Raw genomic sequence first — 27593 nt, forward strand, 5'->3', positions numbered from 1 at the left:
GGCCATTTCGCGGTAAGGCAGCGCGAAGTGGCTCCCATTCTGAACTGATCTTTACCGTGTTTGCTGTCGTTTGTGGCCAATGAAGTGTCATGCCAAATTAGTGTTTAATCGCGTAGCAAATGCAATGCGAACCGCCCTGGCTGCCCGCTTCATACAACCTAGCCAGAGCATGCTTTAGTGGCGCCCTCTCGCGCCGTCAACACGGAGTGCGGCAGTTGTGACCACTCGCTGAGCTCACTACCCCTCCTCTAGTTCACGGCCACTCAAGCGACCAAGGACGTCATGAAGGAGGTTATTTTTTGCTTGTTTTTGTAATTTTAATTTGCTTATAACTTTTCAAATAAAGCGAAATTCGAGAAAAGAAAAGTTTTATTAAGTTACTACGTTCAATGCGCTTAAGTTCGGTGCAAATTAAAACCCAGTAAAAAATTCTTTGCAGGGCCCCTTTAACAATTTTAATCTTTAAGGAATTATCAGATTGTTGCTTTCACTTTGTTTATATTCGAACAAGTGAAAGAAAACATGTCGCCTTACTCTGGAATATTGTGATTCTGCTGCGCGAGGGCAAAGCATAAAAATTATTTCCTGCTCTGCAGTCATGTGTATGGTGGTCATGAGAACCACAGCATGATATACTCATGGGGGACATTGTAGTAAAAGAGCAAACATTTGAACACCTGTCTTAAAATAAATAAAATTAACTGAGTAGATTGCTAGTCATGAAAACGGATATACTGTCGAGACCAGTTATAACGAAGTCAACGGGAATCGGAAATCGTTTCGCTATGTCCGCTTTCTCGTTATATATGAACTTGTACAAAGAACATGAAAAAAAAAATAACACGGGTTGTTACGGGCACGTTCATCGAGCCTGTAGAAAGCAGTCGAGGCTTTCTGCATGCGTCCTCTGCTAGATCGGAGCTGCTTCTCGCAAAATGCGAGAAGCTCGTATCAAAAAAAGATTCCGCTACATACGGACAGTGTCGACAGCTGCGACGGCCTCGCGGAGGATGCCGGCGGTGGATGGCATTCTTCACGTTTATGCACACTCCATCGAGGATGGCATGCTTCTGATTCAAGGAGATTGCCTTCGTCTTTCCCGTCGAGGTGCCAGCAATGCCAGGACTCTCCATCATTGAGTGGCGATGATTCGCCAAATCGGTGCTTGAGCGAGGTAGACTTTCGTGCAAGAGCGACTTCACCGACCAGACGCTGACATGGATCACGAGGCAAACAAAGAAGCGCGCACGGCACCGAGTTCGGGCTCAAGCTTGTCTGTCGTCGGTATAGAGAGCCTAGAATTAAAAGATGGGGCAACTGCTCGATCGGGGTCATGTGGTTTGTGGGCCGCGTTTGGAAAACGAGCTGTAGCATGCAAGGAGTCAAAACTCAAAAGCGTTCACTTTCTGCTAACGTGTCCGCCTCTCCATCCAGTTTCCTCGCAACACTGGCCACGCGACAATCAAATGCAGGCATACTTACTGCTCCCTCTCTTTAATCTAGGCTCTCTCTATCATCTCTGCTGGAACGTTGTCGCTGGCGCTCCTAACGCCCATTTCGGCATGCCACAACGGCTTCTCCGCGTGCGGTACGGTAAAGCCGCTTCCCAGATAAGGAGCGGGGAGCAGACGACGTAGCAGAGACTGCCGCCGGCGGCCTTTCCAGCATCTTCCGCAGACTGTTCTGGGTGGCTTCTTGGCCGCAGAAACAAAGTGCAACGGTCCGAGACTTCGTACACTTTCCGAATTTTAATATTTTTTTTTTAATGATCACAAAATTTCTTTTAGATATATCCGCGGAAGCCGCTCAATTGTCTTCGCTAGAAACAGACACAAATGCATTGAAAAAGTGCAAATGAGAATGGGATATCGTGATCGCTTTGCTGTAGCAGTCATTTCGTTTTAACCGACTTCGTTATAACCGGTCTCGACAGTAGTGCGAAGTTTCAACTCTGTACATTAAATGCTGAACGAAATGACAGTAGCTTCTATCGGGGACAGCATTGCCTACAATGTTATACTTAGTCAATATATCATTAAAAAATAGTTTTCTTCACAAGATACAAAGCAGAATGTCTGGAGAGTGCGACTGTGAAAAGTAGTTTGTAAAAAGTAGCCTGCAAAAATTCCCGAAGAATGAAGAGAGTTTATAATCACTCGTGGGGATGAATTCTTGTTGTAGCAGAACCGGTAGCTCCGTGTCCTCCTTGAGCATGTCACTGTGCATGTGACTCGGAAAACGTGTAAAAGTTGAAAGGTACCACACATTTCAATCTGTTTTACATTTTTAAATAAAAACTACTGTGTGCTAGTTTTTTGAGAGTTGGTCTGTCACTTCTAGAATGAAAAACAGAAAACCATTTTTGCTTGTGTGCACAAGCAGAAGTGGTTTTCTGTTTTTCAATCTAGGAGTGAAAGACCAACTTCCACACTTTTTGGCCAAACTCCAGAAATTATTTCATGGCCTCTAAGAAACCATTCTGAATTCCCTTGATGTCTCAGAAACGGAGGCAAGTTTACAAAATATGTTAACCTAGGAATAAGGAGCAACTGTAGACCGTATGGCTGATAATCTTTTAAGCCTTTATGCATTGTTTAGTATTTTCATTACCTATCTTAAACTTGTACTCCTAGCAACATGGTCACCTCTTTACTAAACAGAAAGTCATTTGAAGAATAATGGGTCAGGACATTGATAACAAAAATATATATTCTTGCTCATGTCATTACAGACCAGAACAACCCACTAACAAACTGGAATGTACCCAGAGATCTCGACATTAAAAATGGGTGATCAATTATTAAGGGAGAAAAAGAAAAGCTCCTGAATATATATAAGCAATTTGAATAGCAAGTGTATGTGCGTGTATGTATCTCTCGAAATCTATCCATCATATTTTGGTGTACAGTTTCTCTAGAAGGCAGCACTTGAGTGTGGACATTACAATCTAAACCTTGTACCTTTCTAAACTACCGCAGACTTCACTCCCAAATAGAAAACTGTAGAAAGTATGAGCCAACACTCTATCTTAGAGCTAGACTAAAAGCAGAGAGTCTAGGACTCCATATCCAGCTGATATTCCTCCTTCAGAAGTTCCGGTTGTCTTGGAGCGCACAATAAATCCTGCTTCATAATTCTCCAGCACTTCATCTTGATCTCTAGAAGTTGTAAAGAGTAGATTCCTTTGTAGGCACATATCCTCAAGCTCTGGACAAATATACACTCACTGTTTACAGCCAATTGACTAACAAGCCATACCAGGGGTGGCCAAACTGCAGCTTTCTAATGATATCGGAACATTTAGAAGTAGTTTGGGCAAAACGTTATATGTGCTCATCAGTAGGCAACCAGCTGCGGTGAGCAACCGGCTGAAAGGACAATCAATTATTAGTGTAAAGATAATCGATTAGTCGTTGAGCATGCGAAAATAGAAAATATACATCATGAAGACACAGCAGAGAGCCATGGTTTGTGTGTAAAGGTTAGGTATGTCACTCACCTGCCTTCGCTTGTTGCCCTTGTTTTCCACTACAATGGTCTGCTCAGGTCCAATTAAGTATGTACCAAACTAAACAATGATTACCTAGTTAATCATAAAATCAGCCCTCATCTATTTCCCAGGTTTATAAAAAGCTTTGATTGCCGGAGTTTCAAGGAATAAAACGGGCAAGGTTAATGACTGGGAAACCATACTGAACATATTTTAGTCAAGTCTCAACTAGAATGGCACTGTGAAAAACACATGAGCAGGAATGACAGGCCTACTATATTTTATCCAACATCATAACAAATAAACATTTTTAAATTAACCCCCTGCGCGCGCGTGCGCACACACACAAACACATGCACACGCACACACACACACATGCACACACACACTCCAGGTGGCTCTCCACAGCGAGTTTCCTTTTAGTTCTCTCTGCAGCTCTTGGGCGATGTTAGTCTGGCCACCCCTGACCTGTACCACAACTAGTATACTTGCAGATAATATGAGCTGAAACACCCTATCAGACCTTTCCTACTTATGTGGTCTTTTTCTAAAAAAAATTTTTGGAAACTGGCAGGTACACTAACGAAAGATGGACTGTTTCAGCTCATACTGTCCGCAACAGTACATCCAAAAGTGCTTGCTTTCTAACAAAGTCATCTCCACGTAATGTAGCAGAGAACAGAATGGTAAAGTGAAGCTCTCTGTACAGCTGGCAATGTAAGGAGATACCCTGAGCATGGCCACTGTGTCTCCTGACCTACATTCAATATGATACAGCATATTCATACAATGTTTGAAACTTGAACTTGAGCCCACTTCTGCTTGACTAGTAGATTAATCGAGTGCACTGGCTTAAAGGCCAACGAGCAAACAGCTAGTACTTTCTGCCTGGCAGAAAATCCTTCCCCAGTGTTCTGTTTTCCATTCCCTACCTCCATTCTCACACTCTTCCTCCTCCTCACTCGAGAGGAGTGGAACTGGGAGCTGAGCCACTCCTTGCAGGGACAAGCAGAAAGAAGGCGTTTCCTCCTTTCTGCTTGCTCGTCCGCCTTTAAGAGCAGTTTCAAAGGGCCCTTTTGAAGAATATGTGTCGCCGTTCGGTACTTGCGCATCGAATGGAAAATGTACAACAATAAATACACCAATAAAGTCTTTAAAATTAATCTGCCACAGATATACATTTGTGTAAAATAGCAAGCATAGATATCTAACCATGGGCTTTTGCTTGCACTTATTCGGAAAAGGTTTGGCTGAGACTGCAACTATTGTAAAACCTTCAATTGTCATTAGCTTCAATTTTTCATGACCTGAATACTGTATAGTGGCCACATTCCTTGCCCCTCAAGCCCCCGATTTTCAGCCAACTTGGAACTTCCTACTCCTGGAAATAATTGTGAGTGCTTTCAAATTGATGAAAATTATGAGATAGTTTTCTTTCTTCGGCAACACTGCTGGGACCAAAATGACTCACCCAAGAATGACCCCGAAGATTCCCAGCTCGCTGACTACATTCGCAAGTTCCACGTTAAAACCAGGACGAACAATGTAGTTGGTGTTCACGGGGGGCGTGATAAGATCCATGAGGATGTAGCCTTCCCGCTCCTTGGTTCTGCCTAGAGCCAGCAGTTCTTGCTTTACCTTTTCTCCGTAGACATTGTGGCCTGAAAGTGCAATTGCTTCGCTTCCAGTTACTGTTACAACATTCATTACACTCGTTCAAGCTGAGTGCACACCATACAATGCTTGTGCTCCGGTGAACTTGTGCCTACCAGAGGAAATACACTAGACATCTTCCACTTGTGGTGTGCACACTGCAAGGGCCACTCACAGCTCCACGAACAGAATCAATGTTCTGGTCAGTGCTGAACTAGCGAAGAAATTATATACCTATCCGATCAGCAGTGCGATGAACATTCTGGGATTCTGGTACAAAATCCATGATATAAAATGTCTCCGAGTACAAAATCATTATTTGATACCTAGCTCTTACGAAAGCTTGGATAATGACAACATATTGCTGATTGCACAGTTTTGTGGGAAGCAGTTCAAGACAACATCATCTATAGGAGCTTGTATGAGATGGTGAGAAGCTTTCAAGCTATTCACTTTTTAACATTTTACTAAGCATTTATCTTTTACATTAAATTAAGCAAATAGGAAGTAAATTTAGAGAAGGTATTACAGAGTGCACTATATTGTAAGTTTGACAGCTTACTGTTACACAAGTTGCTGCTCAGAAGTTGTGCAGTGCAAGCTATCAAGGTGCAATTGTTTAGGGGTTAAAAGCGCTAAAAACGACGGACGAGTAGGAGAGACACACACCACAGAGCGCTACTTGCAACTGGTTTGGTGCAATTGCCACCCACATGGGCTTACCTCCACCTTCTCTCTGTGGCTTCAGAACATAGGCAGTTGGGTTGGCTATAGCCTTTTCCGCTGCTTTGTGGCCTTCCGGGGTCTTAAAATAGGAAATGATAAAACCAACAACAGGCTGAGTTTGAAATGGGCAAACCGTTGGGCAACATAAAACAAAAACGAACAACCATGCACGTTTCAATTTTAATTTTTCCTAGTCTAAGGTTTATCATTATGAAGTTAGTCCACCAGCTTGACTGTTTTTTCCCTTTCATCGCTAATACTCAAACACAAAAATTGTGTGTGAATTTCCCGATTTCTTGTGTCAAGCTTAAAAAGCCTCTGACACGCCAAAAAAAAAAATTTTTTTTTCATGCTAGGCGTTGAAATGGCATGTCAGGACATTACAAAAAAATTGTTTCACTATACACTCCGTGCGAAGCGACTGGCGCGCCGCCGCGCGGCCGGTACCGAAGGTAGGCAGTGAGAACCCCAGAGAAAACGAAACCGAAACTACGCCGCGTACGTTGGTACGCATTGAAGTCGGAGTGGTGCGGTTGCGCTCGGTTCACAGCATGACGTGCTTGCTGCCTGTGCTGCGTCATTAAGTACTTCAATAGTTATGCGTCGTATTTCGTGGAGACAAAGTTTCACAGTTTTTCACCTCACCGATGTCTTGTGGAAAAGCGACAACAATGGAGCTGTGCCGTACGACGCGAAAAATTTGGTCTCCCGATCATGTCTGCCACTTTGTCGGCACGGCTGACATATTCTAGCTACACTGCCGCTTTGCGTTTGTTTTCGTACCAGTAACGCCTATATCTGTTAGCGCCGATGGGACGAACTGAAACGCCATCCCACACTCGCGGGTATGCAGTGTTAATTTCGTTGGAGGAATGCCCTCCAAAGAAGTTTCGTCCCCATCGTCCGTGTCGACGATATTTCCGGACAAGTATGGCACGCAACCTGTACTTCATGAAGAAAGATTCCAACGGTAAAAAAAGTGACAAATATAAATCTAAAAAAAACAACAATGAAACTCGGAATCACTGGAGAATCGACGTTTGAGTATGGAAGTTTATGTGGTGTGCTTTCTTTCTTGATCAGCCTCCTTTTGGATGTGGAAACGCTGACACCCCGAGTTCTGTAGACAACAATTTTTTTTTCTCGGCTTTAGAGCCACCTATTGCAAAGTGGTTCGAACTGGAATTACCGTCCCCTGGTCTCTTCCTACCTGTAAAGTGTACACCTCCCACAATGAGTGCTATTATCTGACAGCCTTTGACGGTCAAAGCCAGTTCCCATTTAGTTACGCCGCCCAAACTAAATTTCCACCTGGTTTCGCTATGCCAACTCTTTTTGATATAATAAGTGTTGTGCCAAGTGACGGTCATGTCAAAGTACCTGTGCGCCGAAAATCAGCACCTCGCACAACAGGTTATTACACAACAGCAGACCGCAAAAGCCCTTGGCGGCCAAACCGTGTTTTGGCCGACAACTTTGTTTTCTCGGCTTTGGAACCACCTTTCGTAAAGTTGTTTCTATTGGAAGTACAGTCCACCCTAGTCCCTTCCCACCTCTAAAGTCTCCACCTCCCCCGACCAGTGATATTCTCTTGACAGCCTTTTCATGGTCAAAACCGGTTCCCATTGAGTTACGCCGCCCAAACCAAATGTTCACCTGGTCGGGGGATTGCATGGTTATGCCACCTTTTTTTTTTTTTGTATAATAAGTGCTGTGTCATGTTACTGTCAAGACCAAGCACCTGTGTGCCCAAATCTGCGCTTTACACAGCCCGCTATAACACAACATTTTGGGTCGAATATTGGATATCCCGTACAGCTTTATTTCTTTATTCATTAGAAACCTAACTTTCACACCTGCTGTCTTAAAGAAACTTGGCACTCTTCGTGCACAAACTTAGTGAACATCTTACTCGCCTCCAAATATCATTGTTCCAGCAGTCCTAGGTTTACAGCGACGAGCGAAATAAATTTCCCAACCAGAGTAATCAAGGTGGCGGACGTCTTGTTTTTCGGAATTCGGCCGCAACTAGAGAAATTACAACTAGTAACGACTCAAACTCAATATGTAAGAAGTGGAGAACAGCTAGATGCCCTTCTTAGGTCTACCCCAGTACTCATGCAACGTCACCCTCAACTTCTCGGCTCAAAAAGCAAAAGTTTCGTCCGTGCGTGCTTCCGCCGCCACAGCTTGGCATACGAAAAGGCGCCGCAGGCTGCTGAACGCGCCTCACAGTCGAACGCCAGCTCCTCCGCTAGCGGCGCTGCGCGCGTTTTTCAAAGCGCCCCCTATAGTTCCCGCACGGAGTGTATAGAGTTGCATAGTTTTTTTATAAAAAATAGAAATACGAGGCCCAATTGAAAGTTCCCACCAGTGCACTGTGACGTGACAGTGTACCGCAAGGTGTCGGGGCGGTCAGAAGGGAGGCATCGACCTACGTCACTAAAAGTGGGTTCACAGGAAGTCACGCGAGTTTCACTCCTTGTGCTCTCCGCGACCATGCCTAAGACTTTTTTTTGTCTGCTCTTGGTACGAGCGATTGTAGAAAACGAAATTTCAGTTCCACTAGCTCTTTATCGTTGCACCGTTGGTTAGTTTGTGTGCTGTAAAAGTTGAGGACGAAGAGTCAGTGGATCAACGTGATGGAGGTCAATGATGAAAGCGTTCCGAGTACAAGCCAATGTACGAGTGCATGCCATCAGTTCGATGATACAGAGCTATACTGGGCACAAAAAAGGCTATCAAGTTTTGAAAAAAAAAATTTTAGAACGCTCGCAGAAATTAGGATTGCTAGCGTACGACACGCCCAATTGCATTGCTGAAGGTTCAGACACCGAGGTCGTTGAATCATTGTATACTCTCCAGGCTGGAGATGCCTGCCATCTCTCAGAAATGCATGCAGTGTGATCTCTTCTTCAGTTGCTGAAATACTGGGACAGTCCCTCATACAGCACCTTCTAGACATTGTAGTTGATCACGTCAATTCACTGACTCCTCTTCTTCTACCTTTACAGCAACATTAAGCGATGAAAAGCAAATAAAAGAAACCTTGTCTGCTTGGATCGCTCGTGGAGGAGCGGAGAATAACAAAAATATTTTTAAAATATTACACGGACTCACAGTAAGCACGAGGAGGGAAACAACTCACGTGACTTTCGGCGATGCCTCCCTTCTGACCGCCCTGACACCTTGCGGTACGCTGTTACGTCACGGTGCACTGGCGGGAACTTTGAATTCGGCCTCATATTTCTACTTTTTATAAAAAAAACTACGCACCTCTATAGTGAAACAATTTTTTTGCAATGTCCTGACATGCCTAGCATGAAAAAAAAAATTTTTTTTTTGGCGTGTCAGAGGTTCTCTAAATGCTTCGCCCCAGCCTTCTGGTGTCAAGCTTCACTGCTTCGCACCAGCATGCTAGGAGAAACGGCAGACATGTTGGAGCCTATTGGCTGGTTCGATGAGCTGGAAATTTCGCTCATTGTTGCAGATCAGCCTTCTTCAGTTATGATCATAATTAAACCCCTAATTTTCCAGGACACACCAAAAAAAAAAAAGATACGCCAAAATATATTCAAATTAATATGGTAGTCATTGTTTTGCTTGAAACGCTACGCTATGCCTGACCCAACTCTTATCAGGGCCTTTCTTTTTTCTTAACCTATTGGGGTCATGCGAGTTTTCCACTTGTAGGCCAGAATTAATTTAAACGAAAAAAGACCACATCAATGAGTGACTTCAAATTCAACTCTTTAAAAGGGCCCTGCAAGGACTTTTTTACTGGCTTTTAATTTGCACCAGACCTGAGCGCACTGAACGTAGTAACTTTGTGAAACTTTTCTTTTCTCGAAATTCGCTTTATTTTAAAAGTTATAGGCAAATTAGAATTACAAAAACAAGCAAAAAATAACCTCCCTCATGACGTCCCTGGTTGCTTGAGTGGCCGTGAACTAGAGGTGTAGTGAGCTCATCGAGCGCTCACGGCTGCCGCACTCCGTGTCGACGGCACGAAAGGGCGCCACTAAAACATGTTCTGGATAGGCTGTATGCAGCGGGCAGCCAGAGCGGCTTTCATTGCATTTGCTGTGTGATTAAACACTAATTTGGCATGACATTTCATTGGCCACAAGCGACAGCAAACACGTAGTAAAGATCAGTTCAGAATGGGAGCCACTTCGCATTGCCATACCGCGAACTGGCCAAACTGCAAGACAAAGCTTCTCGCCGAAGGCCTTCGGACCGCTTGGAGCCGGTCGGATCCTCCTGTCCATACGACCACAGCGCCGCCGCGTACATCCGAGACCGCACCGTGTCGGCGCCTGATCCCACTACTCCTTTCTAGTATGCGCAGCCTTTTCCACCGCTTGGTGGAGGGTATGTCGACGGGTCATTTCTTGTTTCCAAACTTTATAAACTGCATTCGTTTCTTTTCTGATCTAAAATACTGAACAAAAACTATGTTTATAAATAATTAAAACGGTTCGCGCCACTTATATTTTGTATTTCGACCAAAAAGAAGCTTTTAACGACTCTGACCAGTAGTAAGCCCAGGACCAAACACGTCACATTTCGCGCGCTTTCGGTACCGCGGGTCGCTCTCATCGGTGGAGGAGGTTTCCGCGTCGTCCGGTTAAAATATGACGCACTGATATTTAGTTACTCTCTCCGCGGCCCGCTGGCTTGCCCGAACCCCAAGAGACGTGGAAACCGCAAAAAAAGTAGACGCTTAAATATGATTGCAGGGCCCCTTTAATAGACCACAATCAATATGTTCAGTTTGAAATAACTCTGCATTGTCCTGAATGTTTTCATTTGAATTATTGAACTATACTAGCGGTATTTAAGCAGCTTGTGATACTTTTTAAAGCAAATGCCAGGGTGCAAGCCAGGCTGTTGAGTGCAGGTTTTACAGTCGAAAACATTTTCATGTCTGCCTTTTGACTTTTCTGTCGCTGCAGACTGCAGTCTCCAGACTCCACAGTCTCCAAACTCCACAGTATGTAAAATGCAGACGGAGTAAAGACTGACATCTTGAACACACAAAAGCGTGCAAAAAATTCCCGTCCACGCATCTAGCAAAAAAAAAAAAAAAAAAATGTTGCGCCCCTTGCAGCATTTGTTGGAAGGACAAGAAACTAAAAACTAAGTACACATAGTTTACATACCTGATAAGAGATAGCGCCCGACGCCTGACCGCAAAGGATAAATGGGCCTGCCCCGACACTTGTTAAGAATGGGAAAATTTATTTGTTGGGAGATACCCAACAGATGACCCGAAAAGGTTAATACAAATACTATGTGAAATGTTTCTCCAAAAAGTAAACTGTTCCTTTCGATATGAATATTTTCTAGAAAAGCATGCGAGCCATAATTTATGAAATCATGCTCAATCCACACTAAGTGTAAATTATTGGTATTCATATTCAACTCGCAGTAAAAAATTTTATATTTGCACACCTCTACAGAAAATTGATGCATTCCTCACAACTTTGCATAACTTTGCCTACTTTCCAAGCAGTCGGTTCTCTCAGATTTATGCTCCCTGAACTGTGCAAGATGCTCCAATACTTCGGCCAAGAAGGTTTTATTTCGAAATGGTCTATTTTTGGTTCTTGTCCTTAAAAGCTGAGCAAGAACTTCAACCTTACTTTAATGCCTCCTCATCTACAAACTTTAAACAAGTTAGAAAAGATGTAAAAAGGAAGCTTGCAGCCCCAGAAGACTCACCAGGTCAAGGGAGTAAAGCCCGGCAAAGGTGTTTCGCAGGCGATCCACAGTCGCTTTGTTCATGAAGAAGCGGTCAAGCGAACCAGGCGTGGCCAGAACTTGCTGCACTTTCTTGGTTCCTGCAAGGTGATACTGCACCGATGGGCACTTGATGGCAAAGGACATCTCGATCAGAAGTCGGATTTCCCAGTTCTGAAAAGAAGAAACATGGGTTCTGGTCGGAAAATGTAAGGGCATATCAAAGTTGCTACAGGGTGATTTCAGATAAGGTTGAAAGAAGGGTGACTAATCAACATTTAATTCAGTTGAAATCTTCATTTGTTACTGCCTAACCCGAGAGTTCTCAAAATGGGTTCCCAGGAGTACGGGGGTTCCGCAGAGTACCTTCATGGGTTCCCCGAGCTGCAAAATTTTCTCGACCGTCTCTGCTCAAGTTAAGTGTTTTCCCACTTTATGCACTATTTTAGCAGACCTAAGTCACCCATCGATGCATAGTAGAATAGTGTGAATATAGTCTAGTTTTTGAAAAATATGCTATTCAATATTTGCATGCTTAGGAGGGAAGCACACTTTCAAAGCGGCATGGTGCACATGTGCGGCTGCTGGTGTATTTGCAAGGTGTTCTCAAGTGCTATTCGGGCATAAAAACAAAGTAAATAAACCAACAAACAGAAAGCATTGAAACTTTTCACAGTGGTGCATTTAGGCAGTGTATTTATCATACTCAAATTTTATGAGTCTAGGTTTCAGAAAAACAAAAGATTAAAACTAAAAAAAAAAAGTCATTTCCTATGCACAAAAAGAACGGGGGAAAAAAAAAAAAAACTTCTGGTTGACCCTGCTACTCAAGATGGCACAATATAAAGCAAAAAACAATTTTGAGATGAATACCCGAAAGCAGATCTAGCCAATCCGAGTGTGTGCGGTACCATCTGCGAATAGCAGCGTCAACCAGAAGCTTTCGGCGTTTTCCTCCTTGTGCATAAAAAAAAAAAAAAGTTTTTCTATACATAATTTGTTTTTTTCCAAAAACCTACACTCATAAAATTTGAGTATGATAAATGCCCAAGACACCATTGTGGAAAGTTTCAATGCACTCTGTTCATTGGCTTATTTATATACAAATTTTTTTTACTCCTGAAATGCACTCGAGAACACCCTGTAAAAAAAAAACGTAAACTCTGTGAATGTTGATATCTACACTTGCACGCCTTTGCGTTCAACTTTTCACCTGGTTTCCCAAGGACGAGAGTCTGCACGAGTGCTAAAAAAGTTTTGTAAATAAAACTAGCCAATAGGCTAGTAAATAAAACTAGCCAATAGGCTGTTCGTCATAGAAGTAAATTTTACATGCCCTTTCGTTTTAAATATTTGGGCGTTTGATATAGAAAGTAATTCACTGTATCCGTGTTCGTTATAAACGGACGCGATCATACTATGTTGTGAGCTCAAATACCAACCTTCTCATTCATCTGTTCTGGAGAGTAACCGGTCCGGTAGTACACAACTGCAACTTCATCGCCATCCCTGTAAAGCAGTTGGGTCAACTGATTTTACTAGAGATTTTATTGAGACCTGTTACTCCACCCACGGCTCCCTAGAAAGCAATTTTTAGGGCAGCAGTATTCATAGAAAAAAACAATTTTAGAGTGCATAAACCTCATAGGATGCCTAAAAGAAAGTATTGCATACTTGCAGCGCATATCATTTTAGGTATTGTAACCACAGGACGAGCACTAAAATGACTTCTCAACGGACAGATTGAAAAACTAGCCCTTCGAAAGTTGTACAGAATAAAGAAGGAATCTTTTATGAAGGAGTGAAGAACGTTGTTTTTCCAATGCAGCAAGCAAACCAGTTTACCACCGTATATGCCAATAATTAGGGCATTCAAAAACAATGTTCAAACTCCACCATTAGTTACTCACACGATCAGATTTCCTTCTTTCAGAGAACAGTTCACAAGTTCCGAAAACCTCCGACGTATCACTTTAATCTGTGGTTCCAGCTTAGTGATGGCATATTCAATCATCCTCTGGTCGCAGATATTGTACGTTGTTTCTTCCACTACAAACATGATGACTGCCCTGGAAGGGTAGCAGAACAGGAGAGCAAGGTTATTTATTTATTTATTTGACAACACCATCAGTCCCCCAACGGAGACCATGATAGGAGTGGGCAACAAAACAAGTGAACATGAATAAAACATGCAAAAAACATGATTCACAATGTCAACATTAGTACCACACTGAATGGTTATATATCAAGCACAAAAACAACACAAAATACAACACGAAGTACTGTGAGCAGCAGTTTCAGGGACATGGAATCACTTTTTCAAACACCTTATAAATTCATAAGCTGTGTTGGCTGCAACATTGCTTTCTGGCAGCACATTCCAGTCCCTTATTGTTCGGGGGAAATGTCAATTTTTAACGCAATTTTTTACGAAACGATATTCTTCAAGTGTTCTAGTACGCCTGTTTAGTTCGCGTAATTCTAGAAGTATGGGGTCGTATTAATCTATCTTTCTATCAGAAGTGTCCCATTTAAAATTGTGTGAAGCAGTTTCAAGCGCTTGTTCCTCAGACTTCCTTCCAGTAAATTGACTCCTGCCTTGGAATGCAGTTTCGTGAGTGAATCTCGCCCCCTATACTTTGAAAAAATAAAACGCAACGCCAGTTTTGAATTCTCTTAAGTTGTAATATACTAACTTCTCAGTATACAGGTCCCACACTTCACTGGCTTATTCTAAACCTGATCTTAAGCTAACAGTTTAGTTCTAGGGTTGCCATTTTTAACTGCGTTCTTAGCACCCAGAGTTTACCTGTAGCTTTCTTAATTATGTTATTGATGTGCATGTCCCATAATGGATCACCTGTTGTTGTTACCCCTAAGTATTTAAACTTGTTTACTTTAGACAAAGGTTTTTCATTTAAGTGGTAGGTATGCACCGCAGGAGTTTTCTTATGTGTGACTGACATGCAAACGGTCTTTTCTAGGTTTAAAGAGATCTGCCAGCTTTCACACCACTTGCTAATTTTTTTGTAAACTTTCATTCAGCTTAATGTGGTGAATGCTGTCGTTTATATAAACATACAAATGCAATCATCAGCAAAGAGTCTTGCTTTTACAGTAATGTCACGAAGGACGTCATTAATAAACATGAAAAATAACAAGAGACTGAGAACTGAGCCCTGTGGGACTCCCGAGTAAACGTCTCGTAACATTGAATCATGTTCATCGATACTAACAAATTGTTTTCTAAAAGTCAAAACGCTTCAATTCACTCCAGGATTTTTGGATTTTTTAGCGAAAGTTTGAGCTTAAAGAGCAACTTATTATAATGCACCTTGTCAAGGCCTTCTGGAGGTCTAAAGATATTATGTCAACTTGGCCTCTATTATCAAGGGTCAAACAAAAATCATGAATTAGTTCCGTTAGTTGCGTAGTGGTTGATTTACCCTTTCGGAAATCCGTGTTGCTTGCTATCAAGTACATGATAAGCGTCCAAAAGCGTTCTTATATGTTTAGAAATGGCATGCTCCAGCATTTTACAACAAATAGATGTTAAGGAAATCAGTCTAGTTTCTAACTGAACTAGCATTTCCACTTTTATGAACAGGTATTATTTTAGTGATCTTCCAATCATATAGGATAGATCCATCTGCCAACGATCTCTTAAAAACGAGACAGAGATACTTCGCACACCATTCACTGCAACGATATAAGAATTTGTTGGTTATATTATCGGTGTCAGCTGCTTTTTTTGGATCGATACGAAGTAGTAAGGAGAAAATACCTTCTTCTGATATTTGTACATTATCCCTTGGGGGAACATTTTCAAACAAGGAAAACTGCAGCAGAACATGATTATCAGTAGAAAAAAAAACGGTGACAAAATATTCATTTAAACAATTTGTTTCTTGTTTTCAATAATACTATTTCCTATAGTCACCTTGGTGACTCCTTTTATGCTTGTGGTTAGTTGACACCAAACTTTTGTGGTGAATATGTTATGAAGTTTTGCACTTTAACATTAAAGAAGAATTTTTATGACTTTATTTTGGCCTCAAATTCCTTACTGGGCATCAGTATTTTAGCCTGTAGGTGCCCCTCCCTTTTCCCACACGCTTTTGTTCTACACCTGGTTAAGCGTCTTTTGTGTTGAATTATATCCCTTGTAATCCAGGGACTGCTTGGGTTCCATGTCTTTACTCGCATTGGAACAAGCTTAGACACACTCTAGTTAAAGCTTTTTAAAATTAAACCATAGCTCGTCCACTCCAATCAAGAGGTTCCTAATGTATCAAAGCTGAAGTTTCGTTGATCAATAATTGATTTGTCATCAGCTTCTTTAAAATTTCTATATGAAGATATTTCCATTTTCCTAAAGGGCAACTCCGCTTCATTTTCGTTTTTAAAAAAACAATGCAGTCCTTTTCAGTATCGCCTAGGAAGACCACACGTCAAATATTACAACCTAATTCTGTCTAAATGTTTCTTAAACCGTCTGGCAAACTTTGCAACTTGCTAAGTTGTTGAAATTGGCTGACTCGAGCGGGCGAATTGAGGCGCAAGCAACAGCGCAGTGAAGGCTACGGCATGGGCGTAGTCAACATTGAGCTAAATGTGACCACTATTGCCCCTTTTTGTTTGCTTTACTTCTCCAGGCAAGCGTAACGGGTAACGTCAGCAAAGTTTCCTCTCGGCGCTCAGCGGTGTCCACGTGATTGGCGCAATGTTCCTGCGCTTCTTGGGAGCCTTTCAGCCATCTTCGCTGTGGTCCCGCCGTTACCGCCGTCTTCCACGTCACAACAGCGTTGTCGTCTCACCGCTTAAGATGATTGTATCTCGGAGTTTCGTTCACACGATGGACACTATGTGCGCAGACGTATGCTGCAGTTCTGCAGACGTCGTCGAACGTCGTCGACACCAAAACGTGGTGAAGAGTGCGGTGCAGACGACACTTGCGCCTGGCATACACCACCCCAATCCCGTTCATTGTTGCGTAGAGAATCATGCGACATCTCGTACCACGTGATAGCCATGTTCTTGGCGGCCTGAGGCCAATGTTGCTGGACAGAGCTGAAGTTTCAGTTTTGATCTCTGCTTGTGTTTAAAATTAGATTTAACAATATATATCTCATTTTTCGCGAAGCAAATAACATGGTGTCTTTTACTAGTGCTTTTTAATGCGAAATCACTCATTATCGCGAAATCTTTGGAATTGAGCTGAGTTGCCCTTTAAGCGGAGCATCCAACGATAGTTCAAAGTGTACCATACTGTGATCTGAAATTCCGGGGTAAATCTTGCAATTGTATGTGTGACTTCGAGAGGTTTTCACTGACAAATATCAAATCTATTAGGGACCCAGTTTGCCCTTGTACTCTAGTATGCTCCTTAAAGGGGCGGTGCAACGATTTTCGGACTTCGGTCAAAGATTTCTGGAAGTTGCCCCCTGACACTTCTGAAGTAAAGAACAGAAAACCGATTTCTCCTGCGTGTCCTAGTTTTTGCGTAAAAAAAAGATAAAGATTGGCATTTCGGGCACCCCTCAACTCACTCCCAGTCTTCAGGGTTACACCTGGTCGCACTCCCAGTGACGTCATTCGGAGTGCCGTGTAGCTTCCCGTGTGCTATCTCGGAGGACGCTTCCCCTCCCTCTCTCTGCGTACATTAGCGGGCGCTATGCTGCAGCTTAGAGCCGAGCGAGGTCACGTAATCTTTCCGCCGTAGTTCCTTCGGCTGCCACTTGGGGCTGCAGGTGGGGGAAAAAGCTCGACTTTTGCTTTGCGATTATGCAGCGGAATCGCGGCATTTTTAATGAAGGAGGTGTTTTCTCTATCCTCCGGGACACGATAAACAACGTAAAAATGACGAGATGCAAATTCTTTTAATCATAAAATCGTTGCACCGCCCCTTTAACAACCTGTGTCAAATTGTGCGAGAAGGCTAAATCTAAAAGTTCTTCAGAGCTTGACACTTCACTGTCCTTAGTTCCTAGTGTAGCCCAGACCACCCGCCGAGGTTGAAATCTCTCCCATCATAATAACTTTCTTAGAACTTACTTTTAACTTAAGAAGAAGCGGTCAGGGATGATTTACCTAACTATTAGGGCTACACCTCTTCCTCTACTTTCTCTGTCCTTGCAAAACATATTATAACCAGGGGATATTATCTCACTGTCTAACACTAATGAATAATGCCAGGTTTCAGTAATAGTCACTATATTGAGGTCATGATTCATTAAGATGTGTTCTAGCTGAGGCGTTTTATTGACAATACTTTGAGCATTAAGGTTGATCAGTTGGAGGTTCTTCTTTCTTCTGAAATAGCTTCCCGTCATTGTTCATGCTCAGAATGCTGTACATTGGGTGCGACAAGTTGAGCACTGTGGTCAGTGTTTAAGTCCCATTCGTATGTTACTCCATTGATTTTTATTTTGCGATAACCATACGACCGAGAGCCTCAGGCTCTCAGTCGTATGGTTGTTTTAGCCAATAAACACCTTTGAACCTTTGTGATATGATAGGACCTCGTCTCCACTTCCTTTATTTGCAGCTGCAATCTCCCATAGCTTCCCTCTGATTACATTTTTTTAAAAGTCCTCATTAATAAAAATATGAATTCCTTTAAGCTTTTTGGCATTTCTAAGAACATTTTGTTTTTTGTTATAACTTCCAAAGCTTAAAATGACTTTGCTCGGCTTTCTGCTAGGTAACCTACCAAGACAGTGAATGTACCCTTTCTACAGACACAACTTCAACACTCATTTATGTTTTGAAAACATCTTTAACTACTTTTTCTTTCAAATCTAATTCCGTTTCCTTCTCAGATTCTGCCACCCCACGGATCACCAAATTATTTTGTCTAAGTCATCAATTTTTGTTTGCAGTTTTAATATGGTTGCTTCCAAATGTGCCACTTTTTTCTGTGTAACATCAAGCGTCATAACAAGATCAGTTATCTTAGAAGTATAGATGCTCCAATTGCTTCTAGTCTTTTATCAAAACTTTTTTGACTTGCAACTATTGTTGCTATATTAGCTGTCATCTCTTTCTGGCATTCCAGTATCTGCTTCAGTGTGTCTGGCATTCCAGTATCTGGTGCAGTGGGCCAGGATTTTGTTTGACATCCCCACATCTTATCAGTGCAAGTACCCCCCAACAACAATAAGCGATAGCAGAGAAGAGCAGGTTCACACGCCTTGATCAAGTCAAGGCATGTGAAAGCCATCATCAAGTCTGCCAGCAGTCGTTTATGTATCATAATCTGTGAGTCGCTAATATATGCAGTTTCTGAATATCGGCTCGAAATGTTTACCCAGAAACATGCAGTCAACAAAAAACTACAAGGGAACTATAATAAGCACATAACATACTTCTCCTTCTTGTAAGCGCTCCAAGCTGCAACGAGTCCTTTAGCCAACTGCTCGTCCGATTTATTTTCTGGCATCTGCATGTTTTATAACATAGTCTCAGTGATACACAAACTGTTATTACAAGCGCAAACTTCAAACAGGATATACAATTCTTACATGATCCTCATGCATGCGAAGGCCGAGGTTCTTGAGGGTATGCCTGAAAAACACAAAATTGTTTTGCAATTGCAAGGCAAAGCCCCGACATTTCTACAAGTCATTTCAGAACGTAACTTACTTCTGTTGGTTTTGAAGTATTGGTGATAAACCACCATAGCTTGCAGCAATCGTGTTCACTTCAACTTGTTTAGCAACACCCATCTTCCTGTTTTCAGCAGTGCCAACATCCAAGAAATAATCACTTCTCAACAAGCCAAGACTTAGAGGCTGCGACAAATAAAGGTCAGGATGAAACATCTTGTACATGTGTTGATACATCTTTGAAAGATGTTTTAATCAATATATGACCATGTCCTGTATAATGCTCCCAAAGTACTAGATTGGCTGCTGTTCCTGGGCAACCAATAGAAATGCATTGTACAGTATATGTGAAAGCATCCTTCATAATTTATTTTAGGTTACCAGCCTTTTTTTTTTTTTTGACCAGCCTTTTTTAGACTTTTAGAGATGCATTTTGAGACATATGTGGAGTCTGCAATGAACTCCATTCAAAAGAAATGGAACAATTGATGGAACCTGTGGAGTTTCATTAGGTGATGCGAAAATCTTTTCAGCAAGCCAATATTTTGAGATTCGACACTGGATTATTTTTAAATTGGAGTTAACATAGGTCTACTGTATTTCACTGGTGGAGGGGGCCATTAGGACAGTGTAGCATGACTGCTAACCCCGAGTTTTTCAAAAGACTTTGTTTGATTGTTTGTTTGTTTGTCTGGTGTTGCCCAGAGAAAAGGAGGCTAGCCAAATAAGGTGTAGGCCTCCTTTACGGGGAAAGTCGCTACCCACCTAGGGGATGGAGAAACCGATCATGGTTGAAAGAGATGGGGTAGAAATTTAGCAGGGGGTTTGAATTATTAGTATGTGGAAAGTTCAGGGCGATGTCTTCAAATGGGTACAACTGTTTGGGATGATTCTTCACATATGTTCATAAGGCCCGTCTTCCGTAGAAATCAGGCTGGTTTTGAAGCCTCTGTGCACAGTTCTGTGTGGAACAGTTGGAAAAATATCTTTTTCAACTGCACCGCGCCGAACTGCGGACAGAGATTTCAAAACCGTCCTGAAGTTTGTGCGGAAGACAGCCTGATGGACCGCATGTGAAGAAACATCACCAACACCTGCATCCCTTCCAACACTATGCGAAACGCAAGTTCGTCTGGTTCTTGCACAGGGGTTGTGATGCTGACAGAACGCCGAGCTCTTATTGGCTGATTGAGAAAACAAGTGGGCAGAGCTCAAGGCATCTAGCATTGAAGTCTAACCACTACCCTTTCAATCAAAGCCAATCAGATTGGCGTCTTTCTGACGTCACCGCAACTTCTGCGAAAGAAGCTGACGACTTGCTCTCCGCATAGCCCGGAACTTTCCACCGTACCGAGTAGTCTATGTGAGGAGAAAACAAAACAGATCTATGTAGCAGGGAGCGACATGGAAAAACATGTTGCTTCCAGTTGCAAGAAGTCGCAAACCATTAGGCGTGCCCCTTGTAAAAGTGTTATGTTTTCTTCCTTTCTGGCTTTGGTTTCTTTCTAAGCCCCACGGCCCACAAGGACTCTGAAGCTTTAAAATGAGAACATTCAAGATTCAATTAATCTGAGGTTCTTTAAAAAAAATATATATATATACTGTAAATGACTAAATTTTCGTGAGGGCCCAATTTTCCCGAATTTCGCGAATCGCCTACAATTTGCGAAAAATACGTCCTGCAAACAATTGGGCAATATGTGAACGCTATGAAAGCTACACTCGATTCGCGAAAATTAGAACCCGCAAATAATTTCAAATTTTCAGCTTTGTCCCGATTCACGAAAATTTGAGCCCGCGAAAATTAAGTAGTTTACAGTATACCATATGGAAAACATTCTTAAAATGCAGTTAAACCAAGATTTTTTTTTTTTTCATGACATTATTATTTTACTATTTTCACTATAGCAAAAACTGGTGAATGCATTCATTGCCTTTCCCGTGGACAAAGATTTCCAAAAATTATAGAGAGCAAGAAAAAAAATTATGGTTCTTCATTGATATGATTGACATCAAAAATATCTTTTATGGATGGCATGGATCTTAGAGAGCCTGGCACTCTTAGAAAATCACAGATAATAGAAAGAAAAAAAAAAGTGGAGGTGGAATCCAGTGGAGCTTGTCTTGAGGCATTTTTACAGGCAATTTTTCTAGTGAAACATTGAATTTCTGAGTGTAGGTAGCCGCTTAAAACAAAAATAAAATAAATATGAACATCTAAAAATACAGTGTCAGTAACCCTTTAATGTGCACTGCACAATAGTGATGATATGGAAATGGGTCAAAGATTTATTGAGGTATCTTGATGTATAAATTTTGGGACCTGTCGCATTTTATAGATATTCCATATATTATCATCATCATGTTTCCCACTTGATGACATGGAGCCGAAGTTCTGCACAGTTAGCGGAATTGATCTGGCATAGTTAAGTTTTTAATGGTTAAAATTAGTGGCATAATTTAAATGTAACAACCTAATGGGCATAATAAAAAAACACTAAATCAACCATCTTTATAAAAAATTTAATTTTCCAGCCTCCCCGAAAAACAGCCAATTTGTGTGAATGGAAGTATCACTGCTTTCTTATCGGTTGCTTCCTTGCGCCACAACAGCCCTGCGTTCCCTGACCAAAGCGGTAACTCACCTCTCATGTAAAATGAAGTCGATGCGTCGCAACGCATGTGTTGCCGCTTTGGCCATGTGAAGCTGGGTCACCGCTGCATATATGGGCACCGATAGGGAATCCACAGTTGAACACATGTCCAAAACGAGTTTTTTAGGAACGCCGTAAAATGCTGCCCACGTCTTACATCCTTCTATAGTGGGCAACTTTGGTGGTTTCTGACGATGCCCAGTAAGCTTCTAATTGAAACTACGCCTCTTATTTTACAAACTAAAAAGTTAACTGTCCAAAACTCTGTGTACAACACTAAATAGGCCCCTTTGCAGCTTCTATACTTTGTGTTTCGGCTTAAGTTTAGCCGCAGCCAACGCTAAAATGTAGTGGGATCAATAAAGCAGTGTCAAAAGCGCCAGTCACTGGGCCTTTTCTGTTAACAATTGGTTTACTGATGATATAGAACACGTACAGAAACATGACGACCACCATGATGTCACGCTTTTGACGCTGTCCGATTGGTTCCATCAGCTGCATCTGGACTTAAGGTGAAATGAAGTATAATACGACATCAACTAATTTTTCTCTGCTATGCATAGTTCTCGAGGGATACTTTTGACTGGCCTTAAAGACCGATGACCAGTTCGCGCTTTCCACTTTTTCCCCATATCCTCCTCTCCCCCCTTCTACCTTGTCCACCGTTGCCTGTTTCCTCCTCCCTCAGGGTGAGGAGGAGGGCCTTGCAGAATCTCGTGTCTGGTCGTCGGCCTTTAAGGTAAACCTTCCGTATATCATCTTTACATGCATCAAAGCTCAATCACCTGAGGGAAGCCCTTCTCACGAACTTGCTCGTAAATCCTGTAGATGGACGCCGTGAACTTGTCCGTCTCTATTGCACTGAAATTGAGGTGGTTAACATTTCAGTGAGAGCTTGTTCCATTTTGGCATTCCTTGATAATCTAATGTTTTCACATTTCATTTATTTCACAAATTAGACAACAACTTGGTCAAAACAGATCCTGGGAGTTATCCAAGACAGACGAGCTGATTAAAGATAGCCACACTAAAACACCAGACCCAGAACTATCATAAATGCCACCTACCCCCGCCCCTTTTTTTCTTTTTTTTCGCAATCTTGGGTTGTAGCATAACATGCACATGCTGGATGTTTAAAGATATTGTATAGTCTGGCCAGTTCTTGGTAGTCTCAAAGATGTTAAGAGGAATTTGAATAACAAAAGAAGCACGAACGACAGTGATAACCTCTCTCTCTCATCGCACCACTGAACAATCAGTGGAAGCTCTCTACAACCTGTGGTACGCTTCGAAAGTAGCGACAGTGCAAAGTGGCAAGCCTTTCGGTAAGTGGCACTCATGCCTATTTCTTTCAGTCTTTCACCACATTCGGCACTAATCGCCATGTTGACAATGCAGCCTCAGTATTTGGAACACCCCATAATGGCAACTTAAAAAATAAAAAATAAATACCAGTTTTAGATGGATATCACAGCGACATGACGACTTACACAGCACAGTGGGGGATTGATAAACGATTATTTATTTTGTATCATCACGGGGTATTCAAAGTATGTGTCCCACATTGTCAACTCGAAGATGTGGCAAATAGTGCCACATGCTGAGGAAAACTGATCAGTGTAAATTCCATACATTGAAAGGGCCAGACACTTGGCACTATCACCATAGGAGGAAAGTTTTCAATTTCTTGGGGAGGGAGCATGTACGTAGCCAGGATTGTTTCGGGGAAGGGGCACCCATGACAAAATGCTGTATGAGGGAGAGGAGAACCCAGCAAAATGAAAGATTTCGGGGGGTGGGGGGGCCCAAAAACCATGCCCCCCCCGGCTACGTGCGTGCCTGGCTGGGGCCCGACAGAACACCACCGCCCGCCCCCTCTTTGCCCCCGGAAAGACGCATTACCAGGTTACAAATGCGATTTCGTCCAGCGAATTATTCTAATAATTTTGCAGTGCGACATGGTTATGAGAATCAAGCTCTAGATATAGTTGTTGTAGTTGATTATGGGCTGTATGGCTCTAGATACTAGAGCAGCCGAATAAATATAGGAGTATGCTTAATTTAGTTTTGTCATCTTGTTAGCTTTGATCGCAGATGTTACTCTATGCATATTACTCCGTCCTAGAACAAAAGTTGCAATTACCATCATTTTGTTTGTGATATTGCTGGAACAGTATTAACATTATTAACATGCAAGGTCCCAACTTACTCCTTCGTGTCTCGAATGTCGAAGTTGAAGGGAACAAAGACAGTGAGAGTATTGAAAACAGAAAGAGAGAAAGGAGGATTGTTTAAGCAAAACAAAAAGAATGCGAGGCTTGTTTGATGCTGTTCTAGCTCTCCCCTAACAAAAAACAGAAATAAAAGACCTCCCTTCTTGCCCTCCTCATCACCCCCCGTAATGTTGAGACCAAACCCAGGTAGAGAGTTACCGTGGAGCCAGGCTGGCGCTCGGTAGATAACCCGTCGGCCAGGCGGCTCTTGAGTCCGCGGTCGTCGGTCGCTGAAGTTCCTTCGCTTTCTCTGTCGCGACTAGTGGCGCCTTCGAATTTTGTCGTCGCCACAGAACAACACATAGATGTTTCTTTTGTTATGTTCGGCTTTTTTTCTTTCTTGCAAGTATTCTTTTCTTGCAAGCCGCAAGGGGCATTCCTCAAAGTACCTTTAAGTGTCAAAAAAAGGCATTTCGCTGCTGACACTTGTGAGAAGGAGCGGACAACCTTTTTTTTCTATCAGTTGCTTCGTCTTGCTCTTGCTTTCTTTTTGCTTCCGACACAATTATAAGGTGCCTGAGCTCCTTTTTCATCTTTCTCTGTCCATTTTGTAAAGCAAGAGTGCCATAACCGCCTTAAAAAACACTGACACCCCCCTCTTTCTTTTTTTTTTTTGCCAGGCAATCTACTATGGTTTCAGAAAACTACCCAATCAATATTCTGAAACAGCGTTACATATTTTTAATAAAGTAAAATAAGCCAACTGCTCGAAACCGAAACCAGACTGGGGTGGAAGAAGAAATATAGAGGAGAAAGCTACCAAAAGTCACGTGGCTGTGCAATTCTTTTTTTTTTTTTTTTTTCAATCACCGTGTTTGCAGTATTTTAGAAGCCACAAAAAATAGGTATCCTGTTTTCCGTCTATTTTTAGTATTGAGTGTGTGCCTTCGATGGCCCATGACTTTAATAATCTTTAGTGGTTGTGTCTAAACCATAGAAAACAGCACGTGACCACGCAGAAGAGTGAGCGCGACTCAAACCGGCGAGTTCTCGATCAGTGGTTTTCGGACGAAAGAAAACGAATTTCGAGCCGCAAATTGTGTTATGTGTAGATGGGCTCTCATATGACGAAAGAGTCTATTCCTACCTATTTTCTGCCGCCTGTAAGATTGTTTCCTTTTTATTGCTATATTTTTTTGCCTGGAATAGAGTTTCTTAAAATGTCTAGCATAATAATGTTTGCGAAGTGTTTGCAGTTAATTTTTCTCGTTGCTCCGACTCATGGGCGACACCTGTTGATACCCGCCATGGCACACATGAGGTGAATAAGACGTCCTGGAGGCGAGTGTACTTCCTTTCACCAGGAGCTCGAAGGGAAGGTGGGGCATTTTCCAGGAGGGCTCGGGCCCCCGCCCCCCCCCCCTTCGTAGCCAACGCCTTTAACTGTCACTACTTTCAAAGCGTGCCGGGGAGCGAACGAGAGCTTTTAATAACAACTGCGAAGTGATGTGACACAAGCTAAAGGCTGTCGCCCCGTTGTTCACACTGCTTTCATTCAGGAGTCTTGCACGCTTTCACAGGCATGGCAATTGAAGATTAGCATATGGATGTGTATGTGGGCTTGGTGGTATTTATGTCGCTGACCTACAATAAGGTGGAGCATTCTCCACCGGCGGGGCTTGGGGTGCTCTCTCAATGGAGTAGCGGTGCACTGATGGAACGTTGCTGGACGCTGAGCAGGAAACTGTCAGTTCGGTCGCCAGCATCCTGCGAGCGCTCGGCAGTTCTGACAAGGCTTGGTGCAAGCTTGAGCCTGAGATCATATTAAAGTTTTCCCAAGTGGAATAAGGGGTCATCGCGCAAAGCGCAATCTTTTTGGCAGCCTAGCTTGCCGACCGTTTCTGAATAGAAGACTAGCTAATCAAAATAATCGGCAAGTTAGGCTGCCAAACAGATTGAACTTAGCACGATCACCCTTCGCTCCGCTCAGGGAAACTTTATATAATCTCAGGCCCAAGCTTGCACCAAGCCTCATAGGAACTGCCAGACACTCACAGCATGACGGCGGCCGAAGCGACAGCTTCCCGCTCAGCGTTGCCCGCTGTTCCCTCGGCACACCGCCTCCATTGAGAGAGCTTACCAAGCCCTGCCCGCGGAGGAAGCTTCGCCTTAATGCAGGCCAGCAACATCAATAACGGCCTGGTTGGTGCCCTAACAAGCAAGGAGATCACACAGCCTGAAAAATGTTGAACAGGTAAGTGCATCCACACAAAACAAGATAATGCAAAACCCTAGTTATTTTTTATACAAACATCTTACATTTTTCTACGGGTACAGAAACAACATACGAGAGTGAGGTGTTCAAGAGCCGTGCACACAAGGATGGTTGTTTACGAACTGTAGACGTGCAGAACGGAACACTCGAAAGGCCCGATTTAGCAATCACCGGCACTATACAGTTCCGTATCCACGCGCTCAAGAGGTTCAGTGATTCGCTGAAAAGGGCAGTCTTTAGTGGAGATCTGTTGCTTACCCCTGGAGGCAGTTCTCCAAGAACTCGTGATCATGCGCCACTCTGTGCATGAGCAAATTCACATCGCGTTGGAGTGACTTTAGCTGAAGGTAATGATTTCTCGGAAACGGCGACGGCAGCAAGCAAAAAGGCACGAACGTCCAGCAATCACGCCCTCCGGATTTAGAAATCATACACATTCCTGAAAACAAGGATTTGAAAAGTTAGCCCGAGTTTTCGAAATTATAAACAAATCGAAGGCTACGCTAATACGCACCGTGAGAAATTGAATAGTCTTTGGCTGTGTCCACTGCTTCATCTCGTGTGTTACTGTTGTCCAATGCCGCCAAATAAGTCTTTACAGCCTCCATGTTACACAGACGTTCTACTCGACAAATGGGGGTGGGGTTAGTGGGGTGACCGGTGGCCAAGGCAGCCAAGGTGGCCAAGGCGTGTTCAAGTATTCTACGTAGTATTCTGATTGACGGGATTGACGAATCGGAGCAATGCACAAACCGCACGAACTACAAAAACTTGAACCGTCACTGACGTCACGTTCAGTCGCGTTTTTGGCTTTTGTTGACTTCAAACTTCTTGCGTCTCCGCCTGGTGTGTTCACCGCGTTACCGCGCCTGAAAAAGTGGTCCCTCGATATCCACCCGATGACGTCAAAAAGTGTTAAGTAGTCGCTGGTTGCGATCTTGACGTTTGGCGCTGTCCCAGCAGCAGTGAGCCAGTGAGTCCAAAGTTGCGACCTGTGGTATTGCGACGCCGCGACTACAGCGACACTTGCGTTCGTGCTTTTTGCCAACATTTCTCTGACCAACCGCCAGGATCGCAACATCCGACAGCAGGACCATTCTTGCTTGTGTGACGTCATTTGTTGCCACTTCAGGACCACTTTTGATGTATTGGCGGGGGCGGGCAGGACGCGGCTAATTCTAAACATAATTAAGTACAAAACGAGCGTGTTGGTAACAGTAATTAAACATG

The 27593-nt window shown here is 42.8% G+C and overlaps 1 protein-coding gene across 1 annotated transcript; it reads right to left on the minus strand.

Annotated features, from left to right (window-relative positions):
• Positions 1–2691: 2691 nt before the first annotated feature.
• On the minus strand, positions 2692–27370 carry LOC8028086 (glutathione synthetase). Its single transcript, XM_029995537.4, has 12 exons — positions 26878–27370; positions 26622–26802; positions 22661–22736; positions 19259–19407; positions 19138–19180; positions 18982–19055; positions 13525–13683; positions 13057–13123; positions 11597–11788; positions 5867–5948; positions 4962–5151; positions 2692–3158 (listed from the first exon to the last, which is right to left on the minus strand). The coding sequence occupies exons 1-12, from the start codon at positions 26969–26971 to the stop codon at positions 3035–3037; spliced, it is 1431 nt and encodes a 476-aa protein (XP_029851397.3). The 5' UTR covers positions 26972–27370; the 3' UTR covers positions 2692–3034.
• Between the last annotated feature and the right edge of the window lie 223 nt (positions 27371–27593).

This window comes from Ixodes scapularis, unplaced genomic scaffold (genome assembly GCF_016920785.2).
Source record: "Ixodes scapularis isolate PalLabHiFi unplaced genomic scaffold, ASM1692078v2 PGA_scaffold9__187_contigs__length_104089568, whole genome shotgun sequence".
NCBI lineage: Eukaryota > Metazoa > Arthropoda > Arachnida > Ixodida > Ixodidae > Ixodes > Ixodes scapularis.

What these genes read in the sequence shown, in the direction of transcription:
- LOC8028086 (XM_029995537.4), bottom strand. Translation starts at nt 26,971, where the DNA reads ATGGAGGCTGTAAAGACTTATTTGGCGGCATTGGACAACAGTAACACA. An exon ending in AGACTATTCAATTTCTCACG is followed by an intron (nt 26,803 to 26,877) that starts GTGCGTATTAGC and finishes CCTTGTTTTCAG; the next exon opens with GAATGTGTATGATTTCTAAA. An exon ending in GTGAGAAGGGCTTCCCTCAG is followed by an intron (nt 19,408 to 22,660) that starts GTGATTGAGCTT and finishes TATTTGTCGCAG; the next exon opens with CCTCTAAGTCTTGGCTTGTT.